Raw genomic sequence first — 17,920 nt, forward strand, 5'->3', positions numbered from 1 at the left:
CAATCTCTTGTAGCTAACATGAAATTACTCACAGTCAGATTATTTCATAAAGTTCCCTGTCTTTGTCAGGCACTGAGGAATGGATCTATGGCTGCACATTATCTGCCTGTTAATGTGGCACTGCAGATGAAAATAGGTGCCCATCCCTTTCAGTGGCCTTTGACAGACACAGTAGGGAGGTCAGAGGAATGCAGGCTCTTCTGGGGTACCAACAGCTGCTCAAGGGTGTGCTTTGCAGCACATACATCCTTCTTAAAAGGGGAATGTGTGTGCATGTCTGTATGTGTTTTAGCACATACGTAAAACCAAAAAGAGCTTGGACTGAGGCATCCAGGAACTACCAAAAAAACCCCCAAGTAATAAACCTCCCAAATAAATAAATGAAGCAAGCCTGCAAGTCAAATGCATCACTGTTGTAATTCCTTTCTTGCAGTGCTTTGTGTCCCTTTTCCAGTGTACTCCTCTACTCAGTGTCAGTTACTGTCCCCAGACATTAAAAAGCTGATGCTCTCACCATGTTACTGATGGAAGTGATGGAAGTAATTTACTGATGGTAAAATGGGTGAGCATAAGCACAAAGGTTCACCAAAACCTGCCTTGCTTCACTTTCAAGTTCACCCTGCTGTTGTTCTCGCTTATTTTTGATAGATCATTGGCAATCCAGGTGTAAAAAGAAGTGCATAACATCCCTTGCATGGCTGTGTAAGTGTACAAACATGAGACATATGTTCCAATAGTCTATTGGTGTTGCAATACATAGAGATGAAATACATCTTCCTCAAATAAAATCCATTGTTGTTCTACAGAGAACCTGTGGCTCATCACTCTTCCACATGAGATCATTGAACAGCAGAATGAATTTTGCGAAACATAATGCAGGTGACTAAAATGGGATGGATTACTGAGTTGTTCTAACCTCAGTAATGATGACTGGTCTCAGTTCAGTTCTCATATGGATTCATTTTAGCTCTCACATTGCTAAAACTTGCATCTTTTTTCTTGGATTTTTTTTTATTTTTTCCTGATAAATGGAATAGTGTTCAACAGGATCAGGGAAAGCAAGGATTTGAGTGAGCTGTGAAAAGAAAACACATTTTTCTTCTAGTTGGATCTCCAGGGCAAGATTTGGGTGGTAGATGGGACAGGGTGGGAAAGCATGAACTGTCTGCAGGCTCCTCAAAATGTCTGTGTGATGCCTTTTCTCAATAGCTAAAATAAGACATAATTTTAAAATACCTGCTTGTGCTATCATAGGCCCTGTGGATTTTGTTGTATGAGTAGCCAGAGAACTTTTTGCAAGAAGTAGAGAAAAACTTTCATATTGTTTACATTTGTTCAGTTGGGTTTTAATTGCAGGTTCAGTGGCATCCTTTATGCAGTTTCATCTGTAAAGTAAAAATTTAAAAGTGACACACAAGTCAATTACGTAGTTAAAAAATGTTGACAATGTTTATGCATAAATTTAGCTTTAAAGAAACCATCTGAATCTGAAATAAAATATTCTTCACAAAAATGAAGCAGTTTGATCCAAAATAAATTGATGAAGAGGTGCTCAAATACCTTTTCCAAACTGTAACTGGAAAATAACTTGTCTATCTTTTTGCTGTTAATATAAGTCTAGTTCATTGTTCTTAAAAATGTAATTATTATAATTTTCTTTTCATCTGAAATACTGATAGGCAAGTTAGAAGGAGATCACTCCTGCTGTAGCTGCTTGGGGCCAGGTACTGGCTTTGCTAATTGGGTGCAGTTTTGCCTAAGGCAGCACAGCAGGATGCTGGACCTAGTGTCCCCTCCATGTTCCCTACATGTGTGCTTGAGTGTTGCTTGGGCTTTGATTTCAGAGAGGAGGAGCAAATGCTCTTTAGTGTGGACGTCTTTCTTTTCCCATGATCACTGTTACTTTATCAACTCATTTATTTGTCAGTCATGTTTCAAAGTCCAGCTGAGTATTTAGAGCTTGGTAATTTCCAGTCCTGGGTATGGTTGTTAGACACCTGAGATTTGCAAGAACTGCAGGTCTTTGGTAAACACTTGTTTCAAACTGCATTTATTTAGTAGAGAGATAATAAAGCAGGTATCTGTACTGTACTCCTGGTCACAAATGTTGTTTACATAGACTCCTTGGGCCAGTGTTTCTGATAACTGGCTAGGTGCGATGCAGCACTTTAATTGGTACATAAAATAAGCAGCATGTTCCATTGCTAATGGTTGTACTGTATTGAGCAGTTCCTAATTAGATTAAAGAAGCTCTAAATACTGGCATTATCACAAACTGGCTTTCCAGCTACTTGTCTACGTCACAAAATGTGGATATGAAAGTAGCTTGCATCCCCCCTTCCTTGTAAACACGTGTTTCTCATTCTGTGAGGCAAACACTTCACAGTGAATGTCATCCAGGTAATGTATTTTGGAGAAAGCATCTTGATAAACAGAATATAAAATTTCTATGGCTAGAAACAAATTTTTAGAGCTTTCTAAAGAAGCCTATTTTTTAAAATAGATGTATTGTGAAGGCTTTTCTATTCCTCTTTACAAGCCAATATAATATGATGGCTCAGGACAAAGACATCTTTTTCTAAGTGTATAGAGGAAGAGAGTTTGTAAAGGCAATTGGGACTATACCTGTACTCTGCTGGTTTTATAAGCAGCAGTTGCCACTCACTTCCTAAAATGGAGCTCTGGAAAAAGTCCTATTCTTGGGAAGAGGATGAAGCCACAAAACTGACTGAATGACAGGCTATCTCTGTCCCAGGTTTATTGTATAAATTTGGGTAAATCACAAATTTACCTTATTGATCAAGGGAGATCATGCTTTCAGTGAGGGTTGTGATGTTTTGTTAGTGGGATTTTTAAATAAAATGTGTTGAAATTACGTGAAAAGAATGGTGTCAGAGGTATATGGAGTTTATTACAGATCTGGTATAAATTGTGCTTCTGGGAACAAAACAGATTTATAGCAATGAGGATTTGAATGTATTCAGAGTATAAAAGGGTGCCTCTTTAGTAGTCTTTCTTTACTATAGGGAAAATTAAAGATCGCACCAAGTATTTAATTTCTATTTGAAATTGTAACAGTTTTTTAATAGAGGTTGTTCTGACAATACCACAGCCTCATTTTAGCATGAGGGATTTCAGAAGAAGGTAGCACTAAATACTCAGGCTGAATTTAGTGTTTCTTCCCTCTTCAGGTTTTTGTCTGTGGAGTTTTAGTGCTCCTTTAATCAGAAGTCAGAGGCTGGATGCCAGCTGCATCTCCTGTTTGTGGAAGAGACAGTTCAAAAAGAATATTCTCTTAATAATCTGTTGGACAAGGAGCTTATGTTAGAGCCATATCTGGGTGAAGAGTTTAATGCAGAAAAATTTATGACAAGCTAGGGGCTTTGGAGCAAAGCATGTGGCTGGACTAATAAAAATGTCTCACAGTTACTGCTGGAGGGCTTGATCCTGCTTCACTTCAAGACAGCGACACAAGTCGCTGTGCAAAGGCAGGATAAAGTCTTTCAGCTTGTGGACACCCTCAGCAGGAGGGGACACCTGTCCCAGCCATTGAAAAAGGCATCAAAAGTAATCCTGAGCTGCCATTAACCCCATGCTGCTCTGGTAGGGCTGTTGCAGGGTAGCAGCCTTTACGTGCTATAGGGCAGTGACCATTCAGCTCTTCTCTCTAGGAGCCCCAGGCTCCTTCTCACCACCACTGTATGGTTTATTTTAACACTAGGACAACATAAAAGAGCAAAGGAGGTTTGTGAAAAGTCACACAAACCGTGTGTGTGTTTAGTATACCTGAAGGCTCGTTACTTCCTTGTGGTAATCCTGCCAGGCCTCCTCCTTCAATCACTTCTGTGTTGGTCGGGCAGTCAGCTTCCTGCAGATATTTTACCCCAAACCCCTGCTCCATAAGAGACTTCTGTTTTACACCTGCCACCCTTCTAATAATTGTATGATTTCGCACCTTGTTCTAGCCCTGGCACTCCTCCAAACAGTTCCCAAACGTGCACTAAAAAGTGGTTGGTCTTGGAGCACTTTTCTTCTTTTCCACTTTTCATGCTATGCATGCTTCCCTATTATTTTAAACCACTGTATTAATGGAGGGAAAGCCCAGATAACCAGTCCAGGGCTTGAAAATTATTAACAGGGCAGCTCTGGTTTCACCCTAAAATAGGTTTGTGCTTGCTCAAGTGCATTTCAGGAGGCATCAGTGATAAAATTTAAGGGACTTGGTAGCCAATACAATACATAATTCACATCAGGTTTGTGTTTCTTCAATTGCTTTTCTCTGTTGCAACACTCAAATATTCCCACAAGTTATTTACTTCCCAAAGTTGCTAGCTGTCTGTGGCATCCCAGCCACTTAACCAAGTCTAGTGTCCAGATCACCCAGATAGATACAGCTTGAGCTGACAGTTTAGCTCCAGTCTGAACACATTTAAGCTGATAATTTCTAGTATGCAAGTCTGTTGTTAATGCTGCCTAAATACCAGGTAGGAGAGGTTCTGTTTTTTCTATACAGTCTCCTGTCAGAAAGCTGAGACAGGGATTGGCAGAAGGAGGAAAGGGGCTGGAAAGCCTGTAAGCAGAGAAGGGCTCTGTGCTGGAAGTCTGCTCTGTATCCTGGGTTCAGGGGAAGGCAAAGTGGTGAGGAGATGAGAGGAGGGGAACTGCGGAGGCTGCCTGGGCAATGGGGCAAGGCAGCATCGGAAAATAAATGAGAGCTCACGGCAGATGCCAATTCCTCAGCCAGCTATTCTTGGCAAGGAATACAAAGCTTAAAGCAAGGCAAAGTTATATTTATTTATATATGTGCATGTGTATGTATATATATGTATGTATTTTATTTTTTAAAGGTTTCTCTTATTTCCAGGTTTTAAATTATTTCAGACGCTGCCTCTATTGGAGGTGCCACAATAACTCAAAGCTTCACAGAGACAAATCTATTATAGCTTATATCACAGGAATGCCCAGAGGCTTCTTGTAGGGACAAAGCCCCATTGTGTCAGATGTTATGGAAACATCATGTATATCTTTGATTTACAGTGGATTTTGAATCACCCTTAATAGTTTAATATTTTTCCCATCAGTAAGTTTCAGTTTTCATGCTTTGAAAGGGGCTTTGAAAGGGCTTTTCTAGGTTTGGGCAAAAATTTCTGTAGATCACTTCAGCCACTTTAGCATACAATTTCTATATACCATCATTGGCAAATACCAACAGTAGGGAGTAAAACTAGATATAAGTGATTCTGAAAATGTATCACGTGGGAGATTTGAATGTAACAGTAACTGTAAAAAGAGTAGGAAAATGAGAATTCTTTTTTTGTGATCTTGGAATTGAAATGTCCCTTTGCTAGCAAAGTATTTAGACATTCTGTGACCAAAAATGAAGGAGGCAGAAGTGTGATGAAAACACTGAAGGATCTTTTGGAAAAACTCAGTGTAACATTTTCAATTAAATATTACCTGTTTTAATTTTTCCCCAGTAGCAGTAGGATTTGTCCTAGCTGTTGCTAAGCTGTTTTTTAGGATATGATAATCTAACAGACACTACATTGACTGTACAGTATAAAATTTTCCAATTAACCATACCAATAGTGGATGGTTGCTTGCACAATTTAACAACAAGCTCTGTAAATAATCTTTGGAGGCGACTAGGACTGTTAATTTATTTTAATAAGTGCTTCTGCAGAGTTACAATTTTGACCAGGAATGGTAGTTTTATTCAATATGTGAATACAGTAACTTTGAATTTGTTCAGCATAATAAAATAGCATCTGCTATGCATGAATGTTGGAAGACATTTGGACTGTGACTGCATAAAGTGATGGTTTGTGTTAGCCAGAGTTCCAACATTTTTGTTAATGCCATTCACATCATCAAGGTATCCAAAGCTACCATCTAGTAGCCAGGCAGCTTTCACTGCAAGTTTCTCACATACTATCCTTCTGCACTCCATTTCTAAAGTCTTATCTCCCTTGTCCATAGCCAAAAGCTACTAACTTGGAACAAAGTTCAATCATGACCCAAACATAATGAAGAAGGAGAAATCACAAAAGATGGAGTTAATGGCTGCGGCTACCGCTGTGGATCCTTTTGCCACAGGCTCTGAAAGTCTGGAAAATTAATCAAAGTTCAATCAAGGATGTATGATATTGCGGCTGCTGCTGCAGCAGTGTCTGGTGTCACCTGGGAGCTGTCCATTAAAAACAGCTCACTGCAAACCGTCCTGGTATCGATGTGCTATCCCGGTTGGAGGGGGTAGTCAGATGCTACTCCAGGACATTGCTATACCTTCTGTTTTCACTCTTGGGTAAACTTCAGAAGTTTAACACATTCTAGACATAAAAAGAACAGGCATATGTCTGGAGTAAGTTAGTAAAAGAGGCAGCTTTGAAGAAATCTACTAATGGCGGATGGGTAATGCTTTCAAGGAAATTTTCTTGGAAATGGCACCGTAAAATAGGAACTGAAATTTTCTCCCAATCAATTAAAAGAATATGTAGATGAGAAGATAACTGAGAATTAAGGTTTTGGTTAAAGCATAAAGCTGTAAGAAAAGTCTTTAACGGAGTTGGGGGACCTGGTAAATAAACCTCTATGACAAGCATTGATTGTCATAGAGACAACAGTACTTTAAGTATGGTTGTTAAACTCAACTGGTCAGAAATTTGTAGCTGATGAGCTTGCAAAAGAATCTAGAGTAGATAAATTAGTGACTTTTTTTTGCAATAATTCTTCATCCAAAATTTGTTTAAAAAATACAGACTGTTTGCTTTTTATTTCATTGTCTGGGAAAAATGTGTCCTGTAACTTGTTTGATGTTTACGATTAAAACTTGGCAAGAGCTGTAGGCAGGGAAAATTCATCTTTCCTTTTATCAGTCTGACACTGAGACATGTCCTAGTCATCTCTCTAATACTCTAACACTCCCATGAAACAAACAAAATTGCCACCACTGGTATTACTGCTGTGTTACTCATCAGTTATTATATGCCGTGGTTTAAACGGTTAAAAACCACTACCTGGTATTACAGACCAAGGACAGAAAAAAGAGGAGAAAATAAAAAACAAAGCCATAACCAAAAGGAAGGAAGAGGCTGGAGGCTTTGAAAATAAATACAAATCTCCATAGAATAGGTGAAGGATCTTCTGTATTGGTAGGATTCATCATCTTTTGGGAAAAAAAGAACAAAGAACATTACTGTTTCAGGTGTTACATTGCCAACTGTCTTTAACCATGTGAATGTGAGTGGCTACCAGTTTTATGGCAGGCATTTTATTCTGACTTTGACACACCTCTGGCCCAATGTCACACCCTTTGGCCTCAGGGCACAATCGTGGTTCCTGACTGTTCCTCTTATGACAACACCAAGTCTCTGGAATTCTGTCTCAGCCCTTTCAATCAGATAGCATAAACATGTCTGTCTCCCCATTGTATTTCTGCCTGGTTCATCAGAATGGTTTGACTGAAATTACTGGTATTCTTTTGATAAACCATTAGTGTTAGAAAGGGGTTTGAATTTTTTTGTCAATACTAAATCTTGGTGACAGGCAGAAACTGCCTGTTAAAACTTGTGTTGTAATTTGAGGATTAAACGCTGCACCTCTGAGAAACATCAGTATCAAAACTGATTTGCTTTAAGATCTGCAGTTTGACAGGGTAGATTCCTTAATAACAGAGTTAGCAATTAAATGTTTTAAACTCCTCACAAGATTTGCAAGATCAGAGGGCAGTTGGTAGATTTGTGCAGAAAGGGACATGTGCAGCTGATAGAGCACCCACCTTAATCCCTGACAGTGAAAGACTTCAACTCCCATTATTGTTTGGTTATTAGATAAAATTAGAAAATTGCATTTTACTTGCTAACACCTTTCTCATCATTGGGAAGTTCTCAAAGAATTCAACTTCGCATATTCTTATTTTTTGCTAGCACTTTCATGCAAACCCATCCCAAACTAGACTGATCGTTGAAAAAAAAAAAATGGGCAGAGCTGCCAGGAACTTTTGGAGTGTTCTTGCTGCAGCATTCCCATCTCACTCTTTATAGCCCTATCTGTAGCTGGGTGGGTATCTCGTACATGTATATGACATTGTATATGGAAAAATTATGCAGTCTTACGCCACCCATTTAGACAGAAGCTGCATGCTTCACAGCAGGTAAAAATATTTAGAAAGGTAGAGAACAGAATGAATAGTTAAGCCTATTTTCTGTCTCAGCCCAGAGTGGGGGGCAGTGGAAGGAAGGAACAAGAAAGAGTCCTTTAATGCAGACTCTCCAAAATGACCTAATAAACCTAATTTGGAGACTTTATAAATGCTTTCAGGTCCTAGAATGAAATTGGAAGCATTCAACAGAAAGGCCCAGTTATGACAGAATTGTGTGAACACACCACTGTGGCATATGTGAATATGCTTTCATTAGGAGCAATAAAATGTTGTACTTGTTTGTCATCAAGTGTCTGCTAAATGTCTTTTGTTCAGTGCAAAGCAGCATCAAAGGGAAGAAACTGGAACACCAGAAAGTGAAAGAGTGGAATAGAGTAATACTTCAAGGTTAATGCTGTCAATGGGTGAAGTGGTTTAGTATATAACTCTGATGATCTTAAGATACCTCAAAAATTTTTTACACAAAGAGTGAATAATACGAATTGGAGAATCAAAATATACAACTGCAGAAATCATTGGAAGCGGAGGAAGACTTTGGTAGGAGGATCATCAGCAGGACTATCTCAACTAGTAAATAGTAATAAGATATGACATGAACAAATGTACTGATTAGCTCAGAGGAGTCTAAACCAAGTCCTTTGGTTTATTATGTTTCATGGTTTAAAGCTATATGCTTTAACACCAGTATACTAAAAAGCTTTTGTTGTGTGATACATAATTATGCCACATTGTATACATATGCTACTATTAGTGCTGAGAGATTTGCCTTGAAAAAGGCTGTAACTTAAAACCACCAAACTTTATTAGATGCAAAAAGGATTACGTAATCAAATTTTTCAGAGGCAAATACACTGTGACATAAAGCAACCATTAATAAGAGTTAAAAAGAAACTTACTCTCCAGGCCAGTCCTAATTGTTAATTGCAGTTTCTTGATCTTAGTGGCAGCCAGTGGAGAGGCACCATTTCACAGGGATGGGTCAACGGTACTGGTGTCAGTGATGTGTCTCTGGGTTTGTCATATACACTATTTTAAATGTTAGCATTTTGTAATTACTTCACTACTGTTTTGGGCTACAGGCAAGTAATGCAATGAACAGATGAAAATTTGCTGAAGCAGAGGTGCAAATGCAGAGAGTTCAATAAACTTATCTTGCTGGATTGAATATGTCTAATTACCCTAAAGGGGATAGAAGCATCAAGATGAGGTAAACATTTAAGCTTCAGTTAAACCGCTAGCAGAAAACAGTTTTGGACACTTTATAGCTTAGGCTACCTTACAAAATCAGCCTGTGTGAAAAAACTGAGCAAGAAATCTGTGCTTCTCTGTTGCATAGTGAGAACTGGAGTGCCCTAACTGTCCTTCCACACATCTTAAGAAACTTTATCAAGTGCTTTATGCCTTGAGCAGGCTTGTTTGTAGTTTGACTAGTGGTCAAAACCTGTGCTGCAGCACACTCTTTAAATCTCTTTTCATCTTCATGTACATGGGTTTGTTGGATTTTAAAAAACATTGAACTTGTAAGTAGTTTGAAACCCACAACTCTTTGTCTTGCTGACAGGTTATCACTTCTCCTTATTTTCAAAGTCTGTTTCTTCTTTCCCCTCCTACTTCCACAAAATCTTGTGTCCCTGTAGTCCTGGACAGCAATTCCTACTCCTGTTGGCTTTTCTCCCTGAAAAGTGACCTGGAGCCCAGTGGTATGATCATGGGGCTTCACATTTCTTCTGAGAAATATTTAATCCACACATCTCTCCAAGGCAAGTGAGCAAAGCATTAAATTAGTGCTAAGATCTTTGCCAGCACTGATTTAAGTAAGAGGGACATAGTGTATTCTGTGATTGGAATTTAGGCCAAGCAGGCAGGACATGGAGGTTAAGGCCATTGTGCAGCAAGCTCTGGGAGGAACAGCATGAGGCAGCAGCATGTGGTTGGGGAATTTAGAATTTACATGCCTGTTTGCCTAGAGAATGCAGTGGCAGAACAAACCTACTCCCAGTGTTTAGTCAATGCTTGGTAATTTTCCTGATACTCTCCTTAGAATGATTTTTTTGAATCAAACACCAAAATTCATTATTGAAATTTAAGAGTCGGGAGAAATCTATTCTTGGGGATTGTATTGCACTTTGTGCTGTGTGACTCAGTTTTGTTTGTAGTGATTCCCTACAGTTAGTACCTATTTTTAAAGTACCCTAGATAATAAAATCAGTTAAGAGCAGCAGCTTTTTGTTTATAGTCAGTTCCATGTGTTGGAACTCTTCTCAAAACCATGAGTACCTCCTCCTGCATTTGGTTAAGAAGCTTTAGCACTTCACAGTCATCCCACTACATTCATGCTGCTCTGAGCACACAGGCTGGGACATGGAGAAGAAGGAACAGGCTGGGGCAGGTGGGAGGAGAAAGCTGCTTTCCTTGGGCTGCCTTGTTACACTGTGATTTTTGGTATTTGTTATGACATACATGGAGTTCAGACCTGGGGACCCTTTTCCTTTGCCCTCAGCGTGGTTCCTGGGAAGAACATAATGAGATGCTATAGTTTCCACAAAGAGCTTAGGATTTACATAGATTTAAAACCAAAAAAACAGTAATTCAGAAGCAAGGAAATATAAATCAATTTAAATAACTTGCCTGAGGTCAAATAGCACTTCAGTGGCAGAGCCCCAAGCGAAGTCCAGGACCTCTGTCTCAAGGCTGGTGCCCTGTCCCAATGTCTGTTTCTTTTCACAAGAAGCTGGTTTTTCAGGAAGCTGAAGATTTAGGGAAGTCACCCTCTGCTTTCCATTTTGGTCATTCTTAAAGTACCTCTTGATAACTGCTCTGTACAAGTAAGCTTGAACTATGAATCAGCTGAAATTACTAAAAAACACTCATAATGTACCAGTATTCCTTTAGAAGTTGACCTGCAGATAAAAATGGTGCCTTGCACATGTCACATTATGCTAGGGATCACTGGATTCTGCTAAAAGTCACACAGGTAGTAAAACACTGAAAAATTACTAATCAGAAGTAGTGAACAGTTTAAAAAGAGCATGAATGTGCTCCCATTAAATATTCATTGAAAAAGCTTGAATAATGAAAACAATGCTTAAAATAAAAGACTGTTAGTAGATAATTAATTAAGAAAACAGTAAATTGGTCTTAAATTGTTTGCTATGGATAGCTAGCCCATTTAATAAGAATTATCATCATCCAGGCAAATGGCACATAGCTAGTAAATAGGTTTTTCTTGGGAACTCGCTAGAGGGGAGAGCAGCTCTCCACACATCTAAGTTTTAGTCACTTATCATTTTGAAGTCAATTCAGAGCTTCTGGCAGTTTATGTAATCTTAAGCTACTCTTCTCACCTTTGTTGCAGAATTCTCAATCATGTTGAGTCCTTTTTAGTTAACATCACTGCTTGATTCATTAAGAAGGAAATACAATTTTAGTAACAAGGTGTGCCTTTGGCTTTGAGTTAACATCTTGAGAGAGCAGCTAGGTTTTGTGCCCATCACAGGGTAGATGCTTTTAAAACTTTGCTATTAAGAATCAGTTCAAATAACATGGTTTTGGCTGGGCACTTTTCCCACAGTTTACAAGGCTGGTGATAATCCATGTGTCCTGCCCTGTGTCCCCAAGAGAGAAGTGCCTGGGGCATCTTGCTAGGCCCAGAGGTGGCACTGGAGCCTCCATGTGGCGCTGTGTTGGGAATGGACCAGTGGCTGACTCTTGCCACACTTGAGTGCTTTTTGCCAGAAGGATCTGTCTGACCATTCTAGGAAACTCCATCCCCCTTTCTTTTTTTCTCTCTTGTTCAATAGTTTAGCAGGAAAAATAAGGTATAGAGTGGAGAAACCTAAGGATTTAGGAAAGCATATGCTTCCTGTCATGCTCTGTAGGACGAGATTCTGGGATCACGTTGTCCTTACCCTGGTCTGATTCCAATTACTGCCACACATTTAACATTAACTATACTCCAGTATTTAGCTAAGTGTGAATTAGGTTCTCCTTAAGCCTTGTGCATTTATCAAGTGAAGAGTAAACAGGATTAGTGGAAGACAACTAATAAACCAACAATAATAATATGTTAGCTGCCTTCTCCCTACAGCCATCTTATTTCCTGCTGCCTTTCCTATGGGATTACAGGTATTCATCAGCATTGTCAGATGTTGTCCTGGTATGTTCCTACAGGGATTCCCTCTGAGTTCAGTGCAGCTTGCTCATGTCTTTAGTCTGCAGTGTATTCCTGAGTTAGGAGAGTGCAAAGAAATTATCTACAGGAATTAAAAGGAGAGAAGTGTTTTGTCCTGGGGGGGTTTTTTGGGTTTTTTAATGGGTGAGAAAGGACTATGACAAAAATTCTGCTCTAGCTCATGAATGCAACCCAACACCTGAATAACTGAAACCAGATTTTGGCCCAATTACTAGAAAGTAATTCTTGTCCTGTCTTTATGACCTGTACTGCTGTTAATAGGAAGCTTCAACTTCATAAAAAGGAATAAATTTCAGCCCTAACTCAGAAGTCAGTTGATAAGGGGAAATGTTTTAACTTTAAAAAATACACACCCCACTCACTGAACCTTTGAGACCTGCAAATGTTAAAAAGAAAAAAAAAAGTGCAGCAGCTGCAATTTGAAAAACAACACTGATGCTAAAAACAAGTAATTTTACTCATAAGTACCTCATAGCTTATTTGCAGATAGTTGTACACTCTGAGAAGAAGAAAAAAAAAATAGTAATAGGCCCTAGGTCAGCTGCATTGATTTAATGCATTACTTAGGCTGCCAGAGCAGAGGTAGAATCTCCTCGCACTGCATTAGGAGCGCCTCAAGCCTCCGTGACTCCTTTTGATCAAATCTCTGTGAAAGATGAGTGTCATGCCCTCTTCAAGCCAGCTGTGAGGGGACTGCCCTGCGACTGGAGGAGCGCGCTGGAGCACAGCACTCCGGGGCAGCGAGGTGAGAGCTGGCTGCAGAGGTGAGAGGCAGACACAACTTCGTACTGTAGGTCTGGAGAACACCAAGGGGGAGGATCTTATTTCACTCCCCTGTGCACAGCCTGAGCATACATCAGACCTTGAGGTGCTCAGAGTCAGACAAGAGTAAAGAGGCGTGTGATGGTTCTTCTGCCTTAGTACTTGTACAGGCAGGAGTCTTTCCAGTACTTCTTTGTACAACTCACTGAGGGAATGGGAAACTGTTTTATAGCTCTGGAAACATAAGCACAGTAAGAATGTCTGAGGTAAGGAAAGTTCTTTGCAGTTCTATATGAATGTATGTTTTTGCTGTGCAACTTTTTCTTGTGGCTATGCACTGTGGAGATATAAAAAATGTTGCAATGGTGTTGTTTTGGGTAATGAACAATGGAGATGAGAGCTGTAGGGAGCTGTGCTCTCCATTTCTTAATTATGAAAATATACTGTAAAAGTAAAAAACTAGTTTCTGTAAAAATCTGGGGGTTTTTTCTGCTGTACACTGTAAACAACTGTGTGACTTTCCTGTTCTACAGTAAGTAATGCAGAATTACAGCCTGATTATAATAAGCAGAGCCATCACTTGTGTAATTGTTTTCCAATTGAAGTAGTAGCATGTAAATCATAAATACTTGACAATGTTTAATTGTACAAGTCCTCAATATACATTAATAGCAGTAAAATCTGTGATTTGTGACTCAGATGTGTTTTGAGTCAAGTGCTTTAACCAGATACATTATCATTATCATGATGTATAAATGTACTAGAGAGCAGACAACAATGTAATCTCACTACCAAGTTCTTTAGAAATTACCACTGAAGTGGAGTGTAATGTATGCCCTTTATATACAATTTATTTTTGACTGTTTAGCACCCAGAAAATAAGGCCAGCAATTCTTTTCTTAGGATCAGTCTGTTTGTATTTTGGGGCGGGGGGGGAAGGGGGAAGGAGGTGGGTGGGTTTAAGTATGAGTGTGTGTGTGTATGGGGGGGATCTGGGTTTTTAAATATATTGTTCTAATTAAGTGTCTTGTATTGTGATGCATTTAACTTATTTATTTGGATTTTTTTTCATCACATAGAAAAATAAACATGGATTAATTGTCAGCTCATACATAATGAGGTTTTGTTAGATGTGTTTAAGATACAGCATTTTACTTTCTGGTTTATTAATTGGTCAAATACTTCCAGTCCTCTGTGTAACGAATTCTTGGTTTAAAAATGAGGAGAGGGCAGATCACTAACCCAGGGGAGGACTACTGATATACACAGGCTGTGGTTTATCCTTCAGTAAAATCCTACGGATAAAAAGTGACACTATTTTTTTTTTTTCTTTTTCTTTTCTTTTTTTTTTTCTTTTCCTTTTCTTTAGATATTTTTCAGTTTGAATAACCTGGGAGCCAGGCAACATTCTGATATTTTGGGGATGTGGGAGAGAGAAAATAAAACAGACTAGTTTTGTTTTAATTTAAAACAAACCATTGCTTGAAAGGCATTTAACAGTCAATTTTCACATCTGATCCGAAGTTGGATTTTATTGTGCTCATTTAGTTGAGATTGTTGTTCAAGCAATTCCATATAAATTTTTGTAATTCATGTAACTACTTGGCTTCTTGAACCTCGGGAGCTGATTGTTTGTCTTATCTTTTGGTGAGCTAACTCTGCGTTATGTTGCAAAACCTTGGGGCATGTTGTGTTTCTTCGTGTTCCTGCAGTCTGCAAGTGAAGTCAGCTTCATTAGTTTCATGATGGCACATCAGTACACATGGCTGGTGTTGCCGCTTCCTTCAAGCTACTCCCGGAGCATGATCTGGGCTGCCTTGGTTTGGATAAGCTTGTAAGGATTTGTCAGCCAGATGTGACAAGATTGTCAAGAGGCAAGTAAAGAAGGAGATCTGATATTAATCAGTGCATAGCTTGGAGCCAAACTTTCTCAAATGCAGTGTAGTAACATGTTCTTCTCATTTACTGCTTCTCTTTGTGGCTATAGAACTGCCACTGTCTGAGTTTGACGGTTAAAAGGGATGCCAGCTAATAGTCTTTAATTGTAAGGATACAATTCTAGGTGGGAAAAGATCATATGCTTCTATTTTTAACATCCTTTTGGAAAATAAGTGCAGTTTGTTGTAAGATATGCAAGCGTTATGTTAGACAAGAGTCTCTGTTTCTGTCCTTTGCTTTTAAAACAGGGAAATTGTGGCTCAGGTCTCAGTGCTGGAGGTGGGGGAGTCTCACTCCACTCCAGGTCATGGGGCAAAGTGGGTCCACCATTATTTTAACTACTAACAACAGTGTGTGTTGGTTTGCTTTGTTCTAGTGATTAGAAAAATATACCGTGAAGAATACCTTTCTGATTGCTCCTTTTACAGAAAAGGGAAAAATACGGACTTTTGAAGAACATATCGCGTATTCAACTAGATTTACCATTATGTGACTAGTATTGATAGTGGGGTTTTTTAATGATCAGTATAATTGTGCAATTCTGTTTGAATTAAGCACTAGAATTTTGAGCAATTTGCAGCTCCATCAGACTTTTAACAATAAGTGAACACATAAGAAAGTAACAAATCTTATGGAAAATACATTTTTGTTATACTTCATATACATATGGATTTTTGCTTGATTGATTTCTTAAAAGTAGTTATTCTGTTTATTCTTTAAACTACTGAACCAGTTATAACCTATTCAGTATTCTAAGAATAATGGTATCTGCAAACATATCCAAACATTCGGAAGAGCTGAATTTTCACAGAAATAGGAAAAAATTATTACAAATATAGGGTCACTTCATGGGCTTTTACTTGAACTTCTGCCTTCTGAGGCTGCAGCGAGGTTTGGCTTTTGATACCAAATGTCTTGACTTTCAGCTTCCGTGTTTGTTCGTGATACTGTTAAAAGATCTGTTCCTACATATTGAGCGTGTCATTCCATTTCCAATCCAAGCCACTGAATTATTTGCAGTAATAAGGACTTCATTACAATGATGCTAAGTACACCTCTGATAAAAACAGAAATGTTCTTTTTTTCATTTTAGATTACAGCTTTCGTTACAAATATGTGTTCCAAAAGCATTTTGGGGTGATTTGGCATTTACTAAATATTTTTCATGCAGATTTGAGCTGGAGTTTAGGTACGGATCTTGAATTCATTATTCCGCAAAATATCCACCAAAAGTAAGGAAGAAAAACTGGGTTTTTTCCCTCTGGGTCATCTCCTGTCCTTTCTGGTTTCAGTGGTGCAGGAACCCTCACAGTTCCTGTGTGCTGGAAGCCAACAGGTTTTGTCCTAGCAGATGCTACCGTTGAGGTTTATAGCAAGTGTCATTGCTGGTCTTTTTAGTTTTTATTTCTTATTGTTTTGTTGGTGTCATTTAAAAAATCCTAGAGATTGAAATTTCCATGTTCAGACTAAAAAAAAAAAGTTTTCTCGAGCGAATGAGGAAAAGTGTCAGTTTTTAACAGACTTCAGTCATTTTAGTATGAAGAACAATATTTCATTCCACACTTTAAAACCATTATAGAATTTAAACAAAGAGAAAAAAATAGAGAAAAGAAAAATGCTATTTTTTTCATCAGATTTCAAATATAGAGTATCATCAGTGAGAAATAGGTATTTTTTCATGTAGTAGCTGATGCCTGAAAGCCAGGTGAAAATTTCCTCACCTGTGTTCAGTAAAAATGAATACCGCGTTTTAAATTGTGAAATTACCAATGGAACCACACTGTTGCGTAAAATATTGCATAATTGTAGCACCATAGATAGTATCGTGTGTGTGTGTACAAATAGTGTTTGGGTTTAAAATTTATGAAATTGCATTAAATGCAATTGTGTAACACTAAATATTTCAGAGAGTTATTTCACTATTATTCTTTAATCCATGTCTTCACTCCATAACAGAGAAAAGGAAGAGATTTTAAGCATGTATATTTTATAGCTTTGAGAGTTAAGCAGCAGTGCGAGGAGCTGAAAAATTTAGGATTATCTTTAAAACATTAACTCATCCACATTTCATACATGCACCATTTTATAAAATAGGTAAAGAGTTAAAAAGCTTATTTTAAAGTCCTTGCAATGTTATATTCTAATATTCCTCATTTCTCTGATACTTATGCATTTGAGTTAATAACACATTTCTTGCTGGCATAGGGGTTGGAGTTAAATATTTAATTCAGTTTCAGTTCATAGCTAAATCTGTAGCTTCAGCATTTAGTATAGCATGCTTAGCATGTCAGTATGGGTAAGTAATATGTGCACAATTGATTTGTTAGATTAAGTAGCATCTAGTGCTGTATCGCATAAAATTTCACACCATTTCTGTCCAGTGACTTATCTTTACCCCTAAAGTCTGACCAGTTTTTCTATCAATATGCAGCAATCTGTTACTCATTTTTGAAATGCACTAATAAGAACAATTTTTTTCCTGTAAATTTATTAAAAAGGGGCAGTACTTTAATATCTTGTGATAGATACGCTGCTTAAAGCCAGCAAAATGTTTCTGACCTATGCAGGCTAGGGCAGTTATGCTGTGGGAACTGTAGTATCTCAGTCTGTTTCAGAATCAAAAGTAAATAACTCTAAAATAATGGTAACATGATGTTTTTCCTTCCTCAATTTGTATTTCCTGTTTTCACTTCCAAGCCAAACGGTAAAAGAGGATCTGCCTATGTCCCTGAGGTGGACCGAGCTGTCTGTCAGCACTTACCTGTTGTTAACAAGTGAGATGAAGTGCATCATAAGCCAGTCTATCTACAGCCGCACTGCTGAATGGCAAAATGAAGTTTTACTGTCCAGTGCTTTTTCTTTAGAGT

General features: G+C 38.4%; 1 protein-coding gene across 3 annotated transcripts in view; it reads left to right on the forward strand.

Annotated features, from left to right (window-relative positions):
• The window catches only part of BNC1 (basonuclin zinc finger protein 1), a 73,935-nt gene that overhangs the window by 40,143 nt on the left and 15,872 nt on the right, over nucleotides 1-17,920 (forward strand). The window contains exon 1 of one of the 3 annotated variants that reach the window (XM_088063111.1): nucleotides 12,964-13,098. The exons of 1 other annotated variant lie outside the window; for it this stretch is intronic. Coding sequence is in view for 1 of the 2 variants with exons in the window: in XM_005521547.3 (XP_005521604.1) it covers nucleotides 13,373-13,381 (9 nt within the window). In the remaining variant the exon portion in view is untranslated. Of the gene's footprint in view, nucleotides 1-12,963; nucleotides 13,099-13,281; nucleotides 13,382-17,920 lie in introns of those variants that run through there. One more of the 3 variants, XM_005521547.3, reaches the window with a different exon arrangement.

This window comes from Pseudopodoces humilis, chromosome 16 (assembly GCF_049639895.1).
Source record: "Pseudopodoces humilis isolate 2021_Gansu_Grassland_sample_001 chromosome 16, ASM4963989v1, whole genome shotgun sequence".
In the NCBI taxonomy this organism is placed as follows: Eukaryota; Metazoa; Chordata; class Aves; order Passeriformes; family Paridae; genus Pseudopodoces; species Pseudopodoces humilis.